Source organism: Monodelphis domestica, chromosome 4, assembly GCF_027887165.1.
Source record: "Monodelphis domestica isolate mMonDom1 chromosome 4, mMonDom1.pri, whole genome shotgun sequence".
NCBI classification, from domain to species: Eukaryota; Metazoa; Chordata; class Mammalia; order Didelphimorphia; family Didelphidae; genus Monodelphis; species Monodelphis domestica.
The window spans coordinates 32446993-32463409 of record NC_077230.1 but is presented as its reverse complement, the minus strand read 5'-3'; the positions used below and the strand labels follow the sequence as shown (position 1 = coordinate 32463409).

At 35.7% G+C, this 16417-nt stretch overlaps 1 protein-coding gene across 13 annotated transcripts in view; it reads right to left on the bottom strand.

Moving 5' to 3' along the window:
• The window catches only part of DMD (dystrophin), a 2399796-nt gene that overhangs the window by 362718 nt on the left and 2020661 nt on the right, over positions 1 to 16417 (bottom strand). For all 13 annotated transcript variants that reach the window (XM_007493357.3, XM_056797113.1, XM_056797116.1 and 10 more), the window contains one exon: positions 4634 to 4780. In XM_007493357.3, the coding sequence (XP_007493419.2) occupies positions 4634 to 4780 (147 nt within the window). The remainder of the gene's footprint in view (positions 1 to 4633; positions 4781 to 16417) is intronic.

Sequence of the window (16417 nt, the reverse complement as noted above, 5' to 3'; positions counted from 1 at the left end):
ACAATTGAATTTGAATGCCTGAAATAGATTTCTATTTTTCCAAGAAATGGGCAAATTAATATTTACCCTACATATATTGGGGTAGTGATATGGTAGAGAAGAAGAAAAGTGACTTCTAGACAATTTAACTTAAGAAATTGTGAGGTATTATTTAGTCTTACTTGAGTGCTTATCTATTCATGCAGGCTACCAGATCATCATTTTGACTGAATGGTCAAGCAATTTTAGCTTGAACTGGTTGAAAACTCCCAATTTTCTGAATTCTTAAAAAATTTTAAATTTTATTTTTTCTGAATTCTTTAACAAGCCTTTTCATGAACAATTATAAGGTACACCAATTCCACATTGGGTATCATAAGAGTTCAGTATCCTAGGTTCCCACTTTACTGGTTTTCAGGAGAAGACACAAGTCACTGAGGTGAACAAGCATTTATTAAGCCCCCACTATAGTCCAGACACCAACCTGATATAAAAAAAAAGGCCAAACAATTTTTGCTTCTCTGGAACTTGAAATATGATGGTCAAGACGATATATAAATTTCAAACCCAGAATCTTCTGAAAAAGACCTTTGATTCATGTTGAACTTGTAGCCCACTAAAACTCAATCACATGATACAGGAGTCAAGAAAGCTAGAGTGTTTCTAGGGCACATTAGGGGATATGTAGTGTACACAACAAGGGAAGCGACAGTTCAGTTGCCCTCCATCCTGTTCAGCTCTGGGTGAGGCATTTTAGGAAATATATTGCCAAGAAGGAGACAACGAGGTGGCTGAGTGATTAGAGGGTTGGGTCTGGAGGACTCAAGTTCAAATCTGATCTCAGACACATCCTTGCTGGGTGACCCTGGGCAAGGCACTTAACCTCTGTTTGCCTTAATCCCCTGGAGAAGGAAATGGCAAACCACTCTAGTAAGTCTCATGGACAGCATTGGTAATAGGGTCATGAAGAATTGACCATGATTGAGCCACTAAACAACAAGAGCAAGAGATAGATGAGTTGATAGTGAAAGAACTTGAAAATGGCTAAATCACAGAAGAATAGAAATTTTAGAGCTGGTAGAGACTTTAGTGTCCGTACATAGTTCAATCCATATCTGAATCTGTATCTCCACTACAACTTATTTAAGTGGTCATACAGCTTCTGCTTGAAGAGACCTATTCCTGGGGGGCAGTCCATTCTATGCACATCAGCTAGAGGAAGTCTGGACAAGAAAAGACTCAGGAGGGACATTATATCTATCTATAAGTAGGTGAAGGGCTTTTATGTGGCTGAGGATTCAAGTTGGTTCTGTGTGGCTCCAGAGGGCAGAACTAAAAGCAGTTGGGTGGAAGTCAGAGCAAGACAGATTTAGGTTTGATGTAAGGAAAGATCTCTTGATAAGCAGAATTGCTCAAGGGTGTAACAGACTGCCTCAGGATATAGCAAGTGATTCCTTATTAGAATTTTTTTTTTTTTACAAAATTGTTAGGTATATTGTAGAGGGGATTGCTATTCAGGTATGAATTGGATAATTAGGACTCAGGTCCCTTCCAACTTTGGGTTTCTGTGGGACTCTATATGTCCTTCACATCTTAGCAGGCTTGGTTGTTGTCATTCCGTTGTTTCAGTTATGCCTGACTCTTCTTGACCCTTTTCTTGGCAAGGGTACTGGAATATTTTGACATTTTCTTTTCCAGCTCATTGAGAAAACTGGGGTAAACAGGGTTGTGTGACTTGCCAGGGTCACTGAGGCTGGGTTTGAACTCAAGTCTTCCTGATTCTATGCCCAGTATTCTATCCATTGCACCACCTAGTTTCCTCCAGAATAAATTAGAACAGCCTTCTGGCCAGATATGGTGGTCCTCTAATATTAAGTTAGGAGGTCAGTGGAAACCTCATCAATATTCACAAATATGAACCACTGTGATACCTCTTTTGTCAGTGAGAAATTTTTCTCCATTATTCTCCATTTTAGGAACTATGAACTGGGTTCATATCTCTCCTTTGAGGTTCTAGGACAAGTCTCAATTGCTCCATACTTCATTTTCCACATCTGATAGAGAGCCTTTACGCTCCTTCTATCTTTAATGAATCTATTATTCTTGAAAACTATTAGTTAATGATATCATATTCAAAGTAGAAGGCAGGTGTAAATATGACAAAACTATTAGTACTCTTCTCTCAAAGAGCTCTAATGGTAGTACTGGTGCTTACTATGGTTGTTAGACCTCAGTGTTTGGCTCTTAACATTCTTGCAGTCAAGTTGGATAAGATTTTTGCTGTAGCCACTGTTGAATCTCCAGATGGAGGCAACTCATGCCTAACCAAGAAGTTTGGTTAATTTAATGAGTATTGATTTCAGTGAGAATAAAACCACACCTTACTAGCTGATTCAATTCAATTTAAAAAAGCACGTTTCTACACATTTACAACATGCCAGACATTTTTTTAGGTTCTGAGGATAGAAAGGCAAAAATGGAAACATTTGGTCTCCACCAATCACCATGATGAAGTGTTTAATTTGTATGTACACGGTTTTAGTCATTGATATGGCCGCCCATGCTCATAGCTCTGGCTTATTTTCCACCAAAATGTTTTGATTTTGGTTACTATTTTAAAAAATACCACACATATATACACATATACATACATACATACATATGAATCCAGGTATCAAGTAGGAGTATGTATGTGTATGTGCATATGTTTGCATGAGTCCTTGGGAAAAGGGATGGAGACTAGACTTAGGAGTGATTTTATAATAATAGAGGAACCCCTTAGAAGCAACTTCAAAAAGAAATTTGAACCATAATTCATTGTATTTTTGCCTTTTCCTGGCACTAAGCTATCTTATTTTCTTGTACTTTCAACCAAGTTCTTAAGTCATTTTAAATAATGGATTCACATTAAATCACTAATATTTTCTAAAACAGAACATCTAAATAAATAATGCACCTAGGAAAAAAATGTCTCAGTGTTGATTTTCTACAGGTCACAATCCTTCAGCATCATTGGTGAATTTATAGGTTACTATCACAAATCTTGTACCTCATTCTAAAAATGAATATAGCTTTTTAGCTGTCTGAACAAATTCTAAGATATAGTTCAAGTGTGCTTGAATGAAACAAATGTGCCCATTGATTTTCTTAGGACAGTTATTACTTTTCTTATTTATGCTTGAAATGGAAAATATATTGTCCTGATAAGAATTTAATAGTATACAACAGTTAATCAGAGTATGGATAACACAGACACAGAAAGCCATGTAACCATTTAGCTCTGTCACACTTTTGTCAACAGAAGTTATAATAATCAATCGTACACATGCCTCATGACCTTCCATCACCTAAGAGGCTTAAATTGTCCAGGATCTTATAGTATATCAGATTTGTAACTTTTTACTTATTAAATATCTACTCTCTTTTTGGGTAGGACTTTCAACCACACTTGTAAATGGACTCTTGGTAGAAAAAGAGATCTGGTTCATCATTTTTTCATTAAAGCCTTGAAAGCACACATCCTGCCTGGCTCTCCTTTCCACCTTCAAGAGAACACAACACTACGCTTGATGCAATTGTGAAAGTACAAGCATCATTCTCTATATCCTCTCCCATTATGCATTTAAAGCAGGATAATGCAGACAATCACTCAACTGAAACTGGCAGCATCTGTTATTGTCAGAGGGGTCTAATGATAAAGAACAATGGATTTGGAGTCAGAAGATGTAAGACCTAGCTGAGAGACATTGTCTATGCAAATGTGGATAATTTCTTAGGCTTTCTGAACCTCAGTTTCCTCATCTGAATCCTGGGAATGATAATATTTATACTATCTTATAAGGCATGTGTGAAGTAACTGCTTTGTAAGAGCCTATGCAAATACATTTTATTATTACTGATGGCAGATGTAGGTTTTTCATTATAGCCACTTGGGAAGTGGTTGGAATGGACATATGAGGTAGGAGTAGTATGCTCAAGAGGACTTAAGGCCATATGTACTTCTTTCTGCTCCTGTCTCCCTGCCAATAATCCATCCAGATGGGGATATGATTGCACTTGTGGGGTGGGGGGAACCCACTCCATTTATTACCTTAAAATCATGAAGAGCTTCCATCTCTGGAAAATGAGATACCTCATGTCCCATGAACTGGACAACTAGTATTATTATTAACTATGGCACAAATTAGATTTCTATATGATTTATAAACATTTATTTTTATATTTTTTATAAATTTTATACATATCAAATTTATATAATACATACATTATATAAAACATAAACATATAAAAATTATAAATTTTATAAAATTATAAAAATTTATAAAAATAGGTGCTTTATCAACCTTGAGACAAAGAGGTAAGTGTAACTTGATGCCACTAATTCAGTTCTCTCATTAGAATCCCTTGCACATCATTTTATTTTGCAAAACATTAAATTTTGGCTTTGAGAGATGATGACCTAGTCACTTAAATGAATGCTATTATTAAACTTGAAGATTACTGAAACTGCTTAAAAATATAGGCATATTGAAAATTTGCCAAGTGGTTCTGAGTGTCTACTTTTGCAAAATGTTACTACCACCCACATGCAAAATGAAGTGAGCAGGTACCCATTTTTCTATGCAGAATGGCAAAAATGATCACAGCATCTTACCAGTAGAAGTTTCCACCTGGTGTTTAGGTCTTCCAGACTGTTGAGGTTATATGGGGAAAGCTGAATGCCAGACGTCGTGAGCTGCCGGGCAAGGCCATTAACATGGTTTATATTTTCCTCAAGAGGGGCGATTTCTCCTCGGAGTGCCTGTGGGAAACAATGAAGGACAAGTTGGAAAAGGTAAATGGTGACAGCATAAGAGCATGACTGCATCAAAAGGGATGAGCTCCTGGGTGGGTCACTTAATGATGATATAGCAACAGTAATGAGAATTTCCTTGTGGTTATGAGGGACTTATGGAGAGGCAAGATTGGGCTAGAATAAGAAACCAAACCATCCCCATTACTGGAACTAGAATGTGTCATCTTTACTTTTCATAATAAAGAGTACACTTAATCACAAAATATTAGCATTAGAACTTTGTACTCCAAACACAAAAACTTTCATTTAAAGGTTCTTTTTGCCACGTATCCCCCACCCCAAATGACTTTCTAGTCTCTTTCTTTTTTCTGTCCATGTGAGGATGATTTAGAGAGATTCCCATGAGGCATCTCAGTGTGTCCCTAAAGCACTGTAGTAGGGCTTCTAATGCAATGCATCATGACAATCTGTTGAGCAGAAGAACTCTATGCAGATTTGGAGAAGATATTACAATGCATCATATCTAACCCTACCATGGCGACATTTATGGATCTTTAACATGATGCATAGCATCCAAACGTACCAATGAACAATTTCTAAGGGACAAATTTTCTCACTTAGAAGAATAGTTTGTGTAATGTAATGCCTGTGAACAAAGACAACGTAATTTATTTGGTGATATGCTGCCCTTGCTTGCTTGATCTAGGGTGGGTGCTTCTTTTCTGTCTGATTCACTACATATACTCACAAAGTATAGTTAACCCTAGATTTATTTTCTTTTTCTTTTTAATTGGAAAGAGTTTTTATGTGTATTTATAATGCTGCAAAGCATTATATTTATCCTCATAAGTAGTTCTATGATAACATGTATCAAGCATTTAGGAATTATTACATATAAATAAATATTTTAAATTAAAAATAAAAAAAGGTAAGCATTATATTTATCCTCATAAGTAGTTCTATGATAACATGTATCAAGCATTTAGGAATGATTACATTTAAATAAATATTTTAAATATACTTTAAATTAAAAATTAAAAAAAGGTAAGAATACCTAGGTATTTGGTACATCAAGCCCCAAATTAGGTAGTATAGGCAGCCTATTTGTAATAATTTTTTAGATGACTTTTTGGCATTTCAAAGTAAATAGATCCCAAACTAAAATAATCACTTCCCCCACAAAATCTATCCCCACGAGTCCCCCATTTTTTACAAATATTCTCAGGTGTCTTAAATGGTAAAAAAGTAGGAGAAATCCTTGTGTTGTCCATTCCCTTCCATCCAAATATCACTCTATTCTTCCCCATTTTCATAATTAAACTTCTTAAAAAAGGAGTTTACATTAGACATCTCTATTTCTTTTCCATCTCCTCTCTTTTCAACCCCTTGCAGCCTGGCTTCTGCCCTAATTTGCTTTCTAATGATTGAAATTCCTATTTCAAAGGACATTAATGATTCAACCAACAAATCCAGTGGCTTTAACCCGAAGTCCTTAGTCTTGACTGTAATTTTTGTCATTGCCAACAACCTCACTCAATCAAGCAATTATTATGTGTTAAGTGCCTATTGTGTGCCAGGCATTAATCAAGGCTCTAGAGGTACAAAGACAAACATGAAATTTGTGCATCCAAGAGCTTATATTTTATAAGATGAGACAATAGGAATATATATAAAACATATAGCTGAGGGAACATATAAGACTTGATTTGAACATAGAAGGAAATGACAAGATGTCTTTGTGATGACAAAAAGTGAAAATTGAAGGGATATAAATCAAGAAGTTATGGCATTTGATTGTGATGGAAGACTTACTGTGCTATATATAAAATGACAAGCAGGTTAATTAAAAAACATGGAAAGACACGTGAAATTATGAAGAGTGTAGTGAGCAGAACTAAGAAGACATTATATACAGCAACAGAAATATTGTTTGAAGAATGACTTGTCTATATGCACTTCCAGAGAAAGAACTAATAAATAGAAACATTCCAGACACAGTTTTGTATATACAAATAACTTTTTGTCAAACACATTCTCTAGTGGTGAGAGGGGAGGGATGGTAACAAACAAATACATTTAAATTTAAAAAAAGAAAGAAATGAGGACTTTTAGGATCAGTCTTGGAGAAGGGAGATGTGAGGGGCAATGTGTGAGAAAAAGGAAAGAATAAAAAGGAAAAGGACATTTATTAAACCCATTCTATGGGCCAGGCACTTCATCTTTAAAAAAAATTTGATGGAAGACAAGTATTATTATTATGTCAATTTTGTTGAGGAAACTACAAAAATGGTTAAGTGACTTCCCCAAGATCACAAGCTATTTGTAAACCCATGTCTTACTCAATGCCCAGCACTCTATCCATTGTACCACCTAGCTGCCATGATGAGAAAATAGTAACAAGGCCATTTGGGATGTAACATAGTATGTATAAAGGAGTACATATTATAAAGCTGGAAAGGATATTGAGGCCAGGTTGTGAAGAATTTTAAATATCAAATTTAAGCTTAAATGCCATCGATCCTGCAGTAGCCATTCTCTCTTCTTCCCCCATCTTGACTCGTTGGTAAACCAATTCAATCCTATACTATCTTTCTCACTTGTATCCCTAAAAACCACTTGTCACATTGCAATCAAGCCTAGTCAGGTCTTAACCTTGGACTACTCCTACAATTCTCTGCTTTCTTTCCCACAAATGAACATGCTGCTGAAGGAAGATGGAAAAAGTCATGCAATTATTTTGAACTACAAACTCTGTTATATTACTTTACGTGGACCCTCACTGCCACTAGGTGATCCTACTATACCTTCCTTATCAATTCACTATCCTACTCTTCACAGCAGCTCTCCTAAATCTTTTCATCCTTCCTCACGCCTTCCATGCCTCCCCTAACACTCCACCCTTTCAGCAGAGAACTTTACCTTCCATTTTACAGAAAAATTGAAGCCATTTATTGTGAGCTCCCTTTTTTATACTCGTTCTCATTTCCTATCACTCAGATGCCTTCTTTCGCTATCTGCTTCTTCCATCTCACATGATGGAATCGGCTTACTCTCTTCCAAGGCAAACATATCTTTTTGCTCAAGTGACCCCATTCTATCCTATCTCCTCCAACAGATTGTCCCTCTGTCATTCTCCACTTTTTCACTTATTTTCAATCTCTCCTTGTGCATTATCTTGCTCCAGACTGCCTGCAAACATGCTCATGTATTCCCCATCCTGGATAAACCCTAACTTGATCCTTCTGTCCCTGCTATGGCCCTGTATCTCTTCTGTCCTTCTCAATGAGGCTGTTTATAACAATTACCTCCATTTCTCTCCTTTAAACTTTCTTTTTAAATCTTTACAATCTAATTTCTGACCTTATCATTCCACCAGCACTCTCCAAAGTTATTACTGATTTCCGAGTAGCCAAATGCAATGACCTTTTCTTGGTCTTTCTTCTCCTTGATCTCTTTGTAGTCTTTGACACTACTGATTACTCTCTCTTCCTGGGAACTCTCCTTTCTAGAGGTTGGAGACACTACTGACTCCTGATTATTTTCCTATCTATCTGATTTGACAATTAAGATACCTTTAGTAACTTTTGGTTGAATTATGAAGCCAGAAGCCAGATTTTAGATAATTAAGAAGAGAGCAAGAGGAAAGGTAATGAATGTACATAATGTAAATAATGTTCTCAAGGAATCTAGCCAAATAAAGGGATAAAAGATACAGGACAGTGGTAAAATCTCTTGATCCTATACTTTAAAGACCATTTTTGTATTGCTTCCAGTCACTGGTTATTAATCCTCTTCATGCTTTGTTCTTAAGCTCTCTCTCTCTCTTTCCTCAATGCTTTCTCTTTGGGATCTCAGTCTGAGTGTTATTGGGTCTAAGCAGTGGGCTCCTTCATTTATATATCCAGTTCTAACTTAATTTTTGAGAACCATTTAAGTAAAGTTCTACTAGAACATTACTCCAGCACCTACAATTCAATATGTACAACACTGAGCTTGCTATCTTTTCTCCAAAGCCTGATTTTGAATTGGTTTTCATTATTTCTATTTGTGGTACTATTATAACCTGTCTTTCATTTTGAAATATTTTATTCTTCCCCATCCAGAGCCAATCAGTTGCCAAGATCCTGTTGATTTTCTCTTTTCAATGTCTATAAGCTCCATCTTCCTTCTATTCTTATTGCCATCATTTTTGAGGGCTTCATTTTTATTATAAGAACTATAACCTAAATGGTCTCAAATTTATCCACTTCTATCAGACTAACAGTGGGTTAGCTCAGTAGATAGAGTGCTATGTCTGGAATTAAGAAGACAGGAATTAAAATATAACCCTAGACACTTACTAGCTGGGTGACCCTGGGCAAGTCACTTAACCTTGTTTGTTTCAGTTTCTCTTCTGCAAAATGAGCTGGAAAAGAAAATAGCCAACCACTACAGTATCTTTGCCAAGAAAACCACAAATGGGGTCAGAAAGATTCAAATGTGACTAATAACAACAATAACAAACCAATCTTGTTAAATATGATAATACTACTTTTCTGCTCAAAAATATTAATTGGCTACCTTTAGTCAAGGAAATCTTGAATTTTTTGTTTGCCATTCAAGGACCTCCCTAATCTGGTCCATACAACTTGTCAAATTTTATCTTATATTAATCCCCACTATATATTTTGTAGATCTGGAAGGAAGAAACGGGATTTTTGGAAAGGTAGATTTAGCGATGATTTAAAGAGACACTTTCAAAAAATTATAGCTATCCAAGAGTGCAAAGGATGTGAATTAAAAGGCAGAAATCTGTAAATAAATTTTTGTTGACTACTTTGTGAAAATGTTGTTTAGGGAGACTTCCCTCTCAGAGTTTAGAAGGATTCACAGATTACACAATATGCATCTCTGAGGACTAACTATATGTATCTATAAGTTTGGCTACATAACCCCTGTCATCCCTCTTAAATCCAAGATTTTGTTCTAAGTAATTGTGACTTACTGCCATATTACTTACTTTCACTCTCATAATTCAACTCATCAATTCTGAAGTAGAAACAATGTGCCAGACAGTAAAAATATGAACACACATATGAAATAGTTTCTATTTTCAAGGACTTTACATTCTATTAGTTATTTTCCTCCTTTTTCCTCTGGGGTGAATTTAGCAGATTGATGGAACTCAATAAATGCTTTTATGTCCTTTATAATCTTGCTTCCCTGACCTACCTTTCTTTCATTTCCTTCCTTATAATTTTCCTTTGACCTTAAGTTTATTCATTTCTTCACTAACAATTTTCCCTATCCCGAAAGTGCAGATTGTTTTAGATTTCTTTTGCTTAGTAGAAAAATATTAAAATCCTTGTAAATAAATTTAAGCTTCTTTTCATAACAAAATGCAGTAGAACCTTAATTTACAAAGGAATAGGTGGTACAGGAATAGGTGGTATAGTGGAGAGGGCACAGGACTCAGAGTTTGAATCCTACCTTATACAGATACAAGTCATTTTCTGAAATAGCATTTGTAATGGGCTGGGAAGCCTTAATATAGATGCTAGTTATTATTATTAGTAATAACAAACCTGAAAGTGTTTGTGACTAATACGTGCAACATTAAACTTGAAGAAAACTGGGGGTTAGGACTGTTTAACCAAAATTTCATAACCTTGTTTATTAGCAAAGATAAAAAAGTCATAAAATAAAGAAGAGATTTGTTATAAACTTTACTTACAAGTCAGAGGTGGTAAGGAGTGTGAACTTTAAATTACTCTACCATATTTAGATATTACTTCATGGTGAAGATAAAGTTGTAATCTCCTGATTGAACAATGAAGGTACTTAGTTCTTACTTTATAGTGAAGCTAGAACTTTAAGCTAAGTTTATTTTAAGATCTTAATACAAAAAGGTGTTAGGTAAATATAAAGGGTAAATTAATCACAAAAAAGTTAAGTAACCAACAAAAGGTGAACTGAACAAAGAAGTGTTAAGTAACTCAAAAGATATAATCTAATCAAAAAAGATGAGGCCTAAAGAATGGGCAGACCTGGAGAAAAGCCTCTGATGTGATCGGTAGACCTGAAAATTTAGAGGAAGGGACACAAGAGTAAAAGGTCTATATATTTTGTGTCACTTCCTCTCTCTGGTACTCTTTGGTGGTGGAGAGGTGCTGCACCTTTTGGCATCTTGGCATGGCTACAGCTATTGTCCAGTTTGGTGGTGAGTTTCTGGCTGAGTTTTTTTCCTTTACTTTCCAAACTTTATCCTCTTAGAAGCCTCTAATCTCCTTCAGAGACCTAGTGATAGAGATCTTGAATTCCCCCTGGCACAGGCCAGGTGGGAGAAATCCAATACCCTTTTCCTTCTTTCTCCTTAAAATCCTTACCTCTATATTAAATAAAATTACCATAAATTTTCAGACTGACTTGGGTATTTTATTTGGAATTTTTCCCCAGAAATCACAGGAGTGAGATGTAAGGTGTGAGAGAGGAGGGTAGAAAGGATATAGGTGAGGAAAGTTTTCCTTTGTCAGAGAAGGTATTAAAGTGATGACTGTCAAGTTTGGGGGCATCCAGGAGATAGCAAAGAGTGGAGGAGTGGGTAGAAAAGAAAGCATTGAAAAAAATTAGAGGGAGATCTGAAGACAACAAGAACTAATCCAAGTGACTGTCTTTAATTAAAATTAGTTAAAGTTAATTACAATTAATTAAAAATAACTAGCCTTTGTGGTTTTAAGATCTGCAAAGATACTTTAGAAATACCATCTCATTTGTGATGAGGGATGGGAATATGATGCTGTTATTATTTCTATTATATAGATCAAGAAACTGAGGCACAACAAGGCTAAGTGACTTGACCAGAATCACAGAGCTGCAAATATCTGAGACCAGATGTGAACTCTGGACATCTTGACTCCAAGCCCAATCCTCTATCCACTGTAACACCCAGCTATCTTTACACACACTATTGGTAATGCTTAGACCATATAATTACACATATGAGGCATTATATTATGCATATTGAAAGGTAGATTTAGTGTTACTATTTGTTGTTGTTCAGTCATGTCTCTTCTTTGTGATCCCATTTAGGGTTTTCTTGGCAAAAATTATTGGAGTGGTTTTGCCATTTCCTTTTCCAGTATATTTTTTTTTAAAGATGAGCTTTTTAATAACTGCTTTTATCAACCTGTTAAGTAAGCCATGCAGTTACAAAGTATTTGAAAAAAACCCTATGAAATTTCTGTGATTTTTTTTCCTTAAAAAAGGGGGGAGGGGGAGATGGAGAATTCTTTTCACTGTATAAATAATTTCTGGCACTTCATTGGGACTCTAGACAAAAAGGTTTCCCCAAATAACCCCAAAGAAATAAACTTGTCCAAAAGAAAACAACCAGATTTGATCCAATTTTGTGTCAAGGTCCACTTTGTTAGGCTTCATTACATTCAGAATGTGAGGTCTCTAAATAAAGAGAAAATACAAAGACTTCCAGAGACTAAGTCATTGGCCAATATTTAAAGCCGTCAGAGGGTCCAAACGACAAGGTCAAAACTGTTTCTGGTTAGACTTCATATTTTAACTCACTTTTCAATGAGGCACCATATTATCTAATAATCTGATCAGATCTCAGATGAGGAACTGAGGCAAACACAGTTAAGTTACTTGCTCAGAATCACATCATTAGTGTCTGAATCTGGATTTGAACTCAGGTCCACTGTGCCATCCTAACTGCCTTACAAGGCAGTGTTACTATATGTGAAATAATGTAATAGTAGTACTTTGGGGTGAGGGGTGGGGAGACAGAGGAGTCAAATGATTTTTTCTAAAAGCTCAGCTTTTGTTTATAATTAAAATAGTGTGACCCTGAGCAAATCATTAAATCTCTGTTTTAGTTTCCTTAACTGTAAAATGAGGAGAATGATAGCACCTATTTCCCATGGTTGTTGTGAGGATTAGATGAGATGATATTTTTAAAGACTAAGCATAGTACCTGGGACATAGGAGATCCTAAGTAAATGCTATCTGTTTTAATTATTTTTATTATTACTGGTTTTCAAGAATGCAAATAATAATTTATCTTCACATTTTAAAATATTTAGTATACGTAAAATGTACTATCCGATTCTTTATCATATCAAAATTTTGTTAGTTAAGATGACATTGACTATTCATTGTTTTTAATATTTCCTAAATGTTTTCAACACTGATATTTTTAATATCTAAAAATAGATATTTTTCTAATCTTGCCTGAATAAATTGTTGTTCAGTCATTTCAGTTGTATCTGACTCTTTTTGACACCATTCATGGTTTTCCTAGCAAAGACACTGGAAGACATTACCTTCCTAGCTCATTTTATAGATGAGGGAAACTGAGGTGAACAGGGTTAAGTGACTTGTCCAGGATCACACAGCTAGTAAGTGTCTGAGGCCAGATTTGAACTCAAGAGAATGTGTCTTCTTGACTCTATCCCCAGCACACTATTCACTGTGCTACCTAACTGCCCAACTGAATAAATAAGAAACTATTAAGGAAACTCATTATATTGTGGGATTTCTTAGGATCAGTTAAACACCTGAGATGTATTCTCAGTTGAAAAATGAATCAGACAAAATATTATTATGACTACTCTCATGCAGATAGAATTTTCACTTTATTAAAAGTGTTTGATTATCAATATGTAAGGACTGATTTATAATAACACCCCTTAGAACAAAAGCTTTAATTTTAAAAATACCCAAATTTATTGATTCATTAATTATTCAATACCTGTTGGACTTTGATCAAGACTGGTCAGTAGTTGACCCCTTAAGAACCAGAAAAGGCAGATTGGTCAGGCTCATCCTATGATATCAAAAGACACTCATCTCTGTCTATTAAATCACTATCAGAACTCTTTGCCTCTTATTTGCTTAATATGTCTTCCTGTACTTTGTACTTAGTTGTTCTTTTCAAAAGTCACTGAAGTATTTAGTATTTCATCTGGTTTCCCTCAGACATCCTTTCTTGGGCATTGTATTTTCTCTTCTATTCCTACCTGCAAACTTCCTCAAAGAAATAGTCTTATACTTTTTAGTATGCTGTGATGATCCCAAGGGTTGAGCAAAACCATTCATCAAGCAGCCCAAAGTTGATCATTGGTTCTCTCTCTAGAGAGTCAATTTTGTGGATCCTTTACTCTTGCTACCTATAAACCGCATGAAATTGGTGATCATATCTTATCAACACTTGATATCTCTCCAAGGGTGTAGCACACACAACGGGCAACTAAAGAATTTTATTAAAAGAATGAACAAACTTAGCCTCTTTCTTTGCCAGGCATCTGATACATCTGATACATACGTTATGTTAAGTCTAATTGAGGGAGCTGGGAATGGAAGGTAGAGAAGAATTAAATGCGTTCACCCAGCCTCATAGAAATGACAATCTAGTAGATAATTATTAGATCCTTATTTTTCATAATTTAAGTGTGACTATTTTATAATTATAGACATTAACCACTCCTGCAACAAAAGAAACAAAATGTTAACCAGGAAATGCTTCCTATTTCTGTCCTAACTGATGTTCACAGTACCCACTGGGTAAAGAGTTTCTAACATTGTAAGCTATTTTGTCTCTGAAACCTGGTATCCCTTTAGATCTTAAGTATGCTGGTGAGAATACACTAATTGAATATGCATAATATGACATTGAGTATTGCAGTTAAAAATCTCACTAAATTAGACTAATTGGAGGGAAGGACAGTCTGCATTAGTAGAAAGTCTGAATTACAGGGAATTACGAAGTCAGCTCACTTTTATTACCTTTAAGCAGATGTAGTAAAATAAGCTAATGACTAATGAAACTGATGAATAGATGCCTGTTTGCATTCCAATGGATGCTGTTAAGTGCTATCCACCAATGGACCCAACATAGTTAGCTGCCTCTCATTTAGAAAAATGGGGAGGCAAATTAGCACCACTTATATCATTTGGACATCAGCTAGATGGAGTAGGCAGTGCTAGTACTATTCATATTATTCTAAAGCAATTGAAGATACTCCAAAAGGATAGAGCATTGGGCTTCATCTTCCAAACTTCAAATCTAGTCTCAGATTCTTACGAGTTATGTGATCCTAAGCAGTTACTTAACCCTCTTTGCCTCAGTTTCTTACATGTAAAATTTGTTGGAGAAGGAAATGGTGACCCACTTCAGTATCTTTGCCAAGAAAACCACAAAGGAGGTCATGAAGAGTTGGACACTACTGAAATGACTCAACAACCACAAAACATCTTTGCTCCTTGACTTTTTTTTGCACACTTTAAAATTTTGACCCTATGCCTGTTGTATCAGTTACTGCTTTCTAGACATGGATTGAATTATCTTCTCTCTGCTGATGATTCCTAGATCTACTCATCTAGCATTGATATCGTTCCTAGTCTCCAATCTATATCTCTAACTTCCTATTCAACCTCTCAACTGGATGTCTTGTAGACATCTTAAACTCATGTCAAAACTGAAATAATTATTCCCCTTTCTATTACCTCTATTTCCCCAAGTTTTCTTTAATACTGTAGAGAATACCATTATTCTCTTCCAGTAAATCTAGGTATTATCCTCAATTCCTTATATTCATCCACCACCTCCAATGTGTTGCCAAGCCTTGTTGATTTTGCCTACATGATATTTCTCATCTATGGCCCCTTTCTTTCTCTGCCACTGCCACCACCCTAGCTCAAGTTTCTCGTCACCTCACATCTGGATTACTGCAATTGCCTCATGGTTAACCTATCTGCCTCAAGTCTCTCTCCTCCCATCAGTCAATCTCCCATTCAGCTGTTCAAACTTGTTTTCCTAGAGGCAGATAGATAGCACACTATATAGAGTGGAGTTGAAAAGATATGAGGTCATATCTGGCCTCAGACACTAACTAGTTGTATGATTCTGGGCAAGTAACTTAACTCCCACCTGCCTCAGTTTCCTCATCTATAAAATGAGAATAATAATACCACCTATACCAAAGGGTTGTTGGGAGGACAAAATTTTTGCAAACTACTTTGCAAACCTTAAAGTGCTATATAAATGCTATTATTTTTATGATTTTATTATGTAGGTCTGATCATGTCACCTTCCTATTCAAAAAACTCCAGCAGCTCCCTATCACCACTAGAATTAAATATAAAATCATTTGGTATTCAAAGCCTCTAGTAACCTGGCCTCCTCCTACCTTTCTAGTTTTCTTACCTTTTGCTTTTTCTCACATATTTTGTGAACCAGCAATACTGGCCTCTTAGCTCTTTAACCCACATGATACTTGATCTCTCAGCTCGAGGCATTTTTACTGGCTGTGCTCTACGTCTCACCTCTGTATCATGGCCTCTCTGGCTTCCTTCAAGACCCAGATAAAATAACACCTTCTATGAGAAACTTCCCTATCCTGCTTTATGCGTGTCTTCCCTCTGTTGATAATCCCCAATTTATCATGTATATATCTTGGTTGTTGTTCATGGCAGTTTACAGGTTGTCTCCCACAATAGACCTTAAACTCCTTCACAAGAGGAACTGTGGTATTTTTTTTTTCTTTGTATTCCTAGCATTTAGTGCCTGGCAAACAGAAGCTGCTTAATAAATGCTTATTGATTGACTGGTTGATGATGACTATTTCAGAAAAACATGAGCTTCTCCTTCAG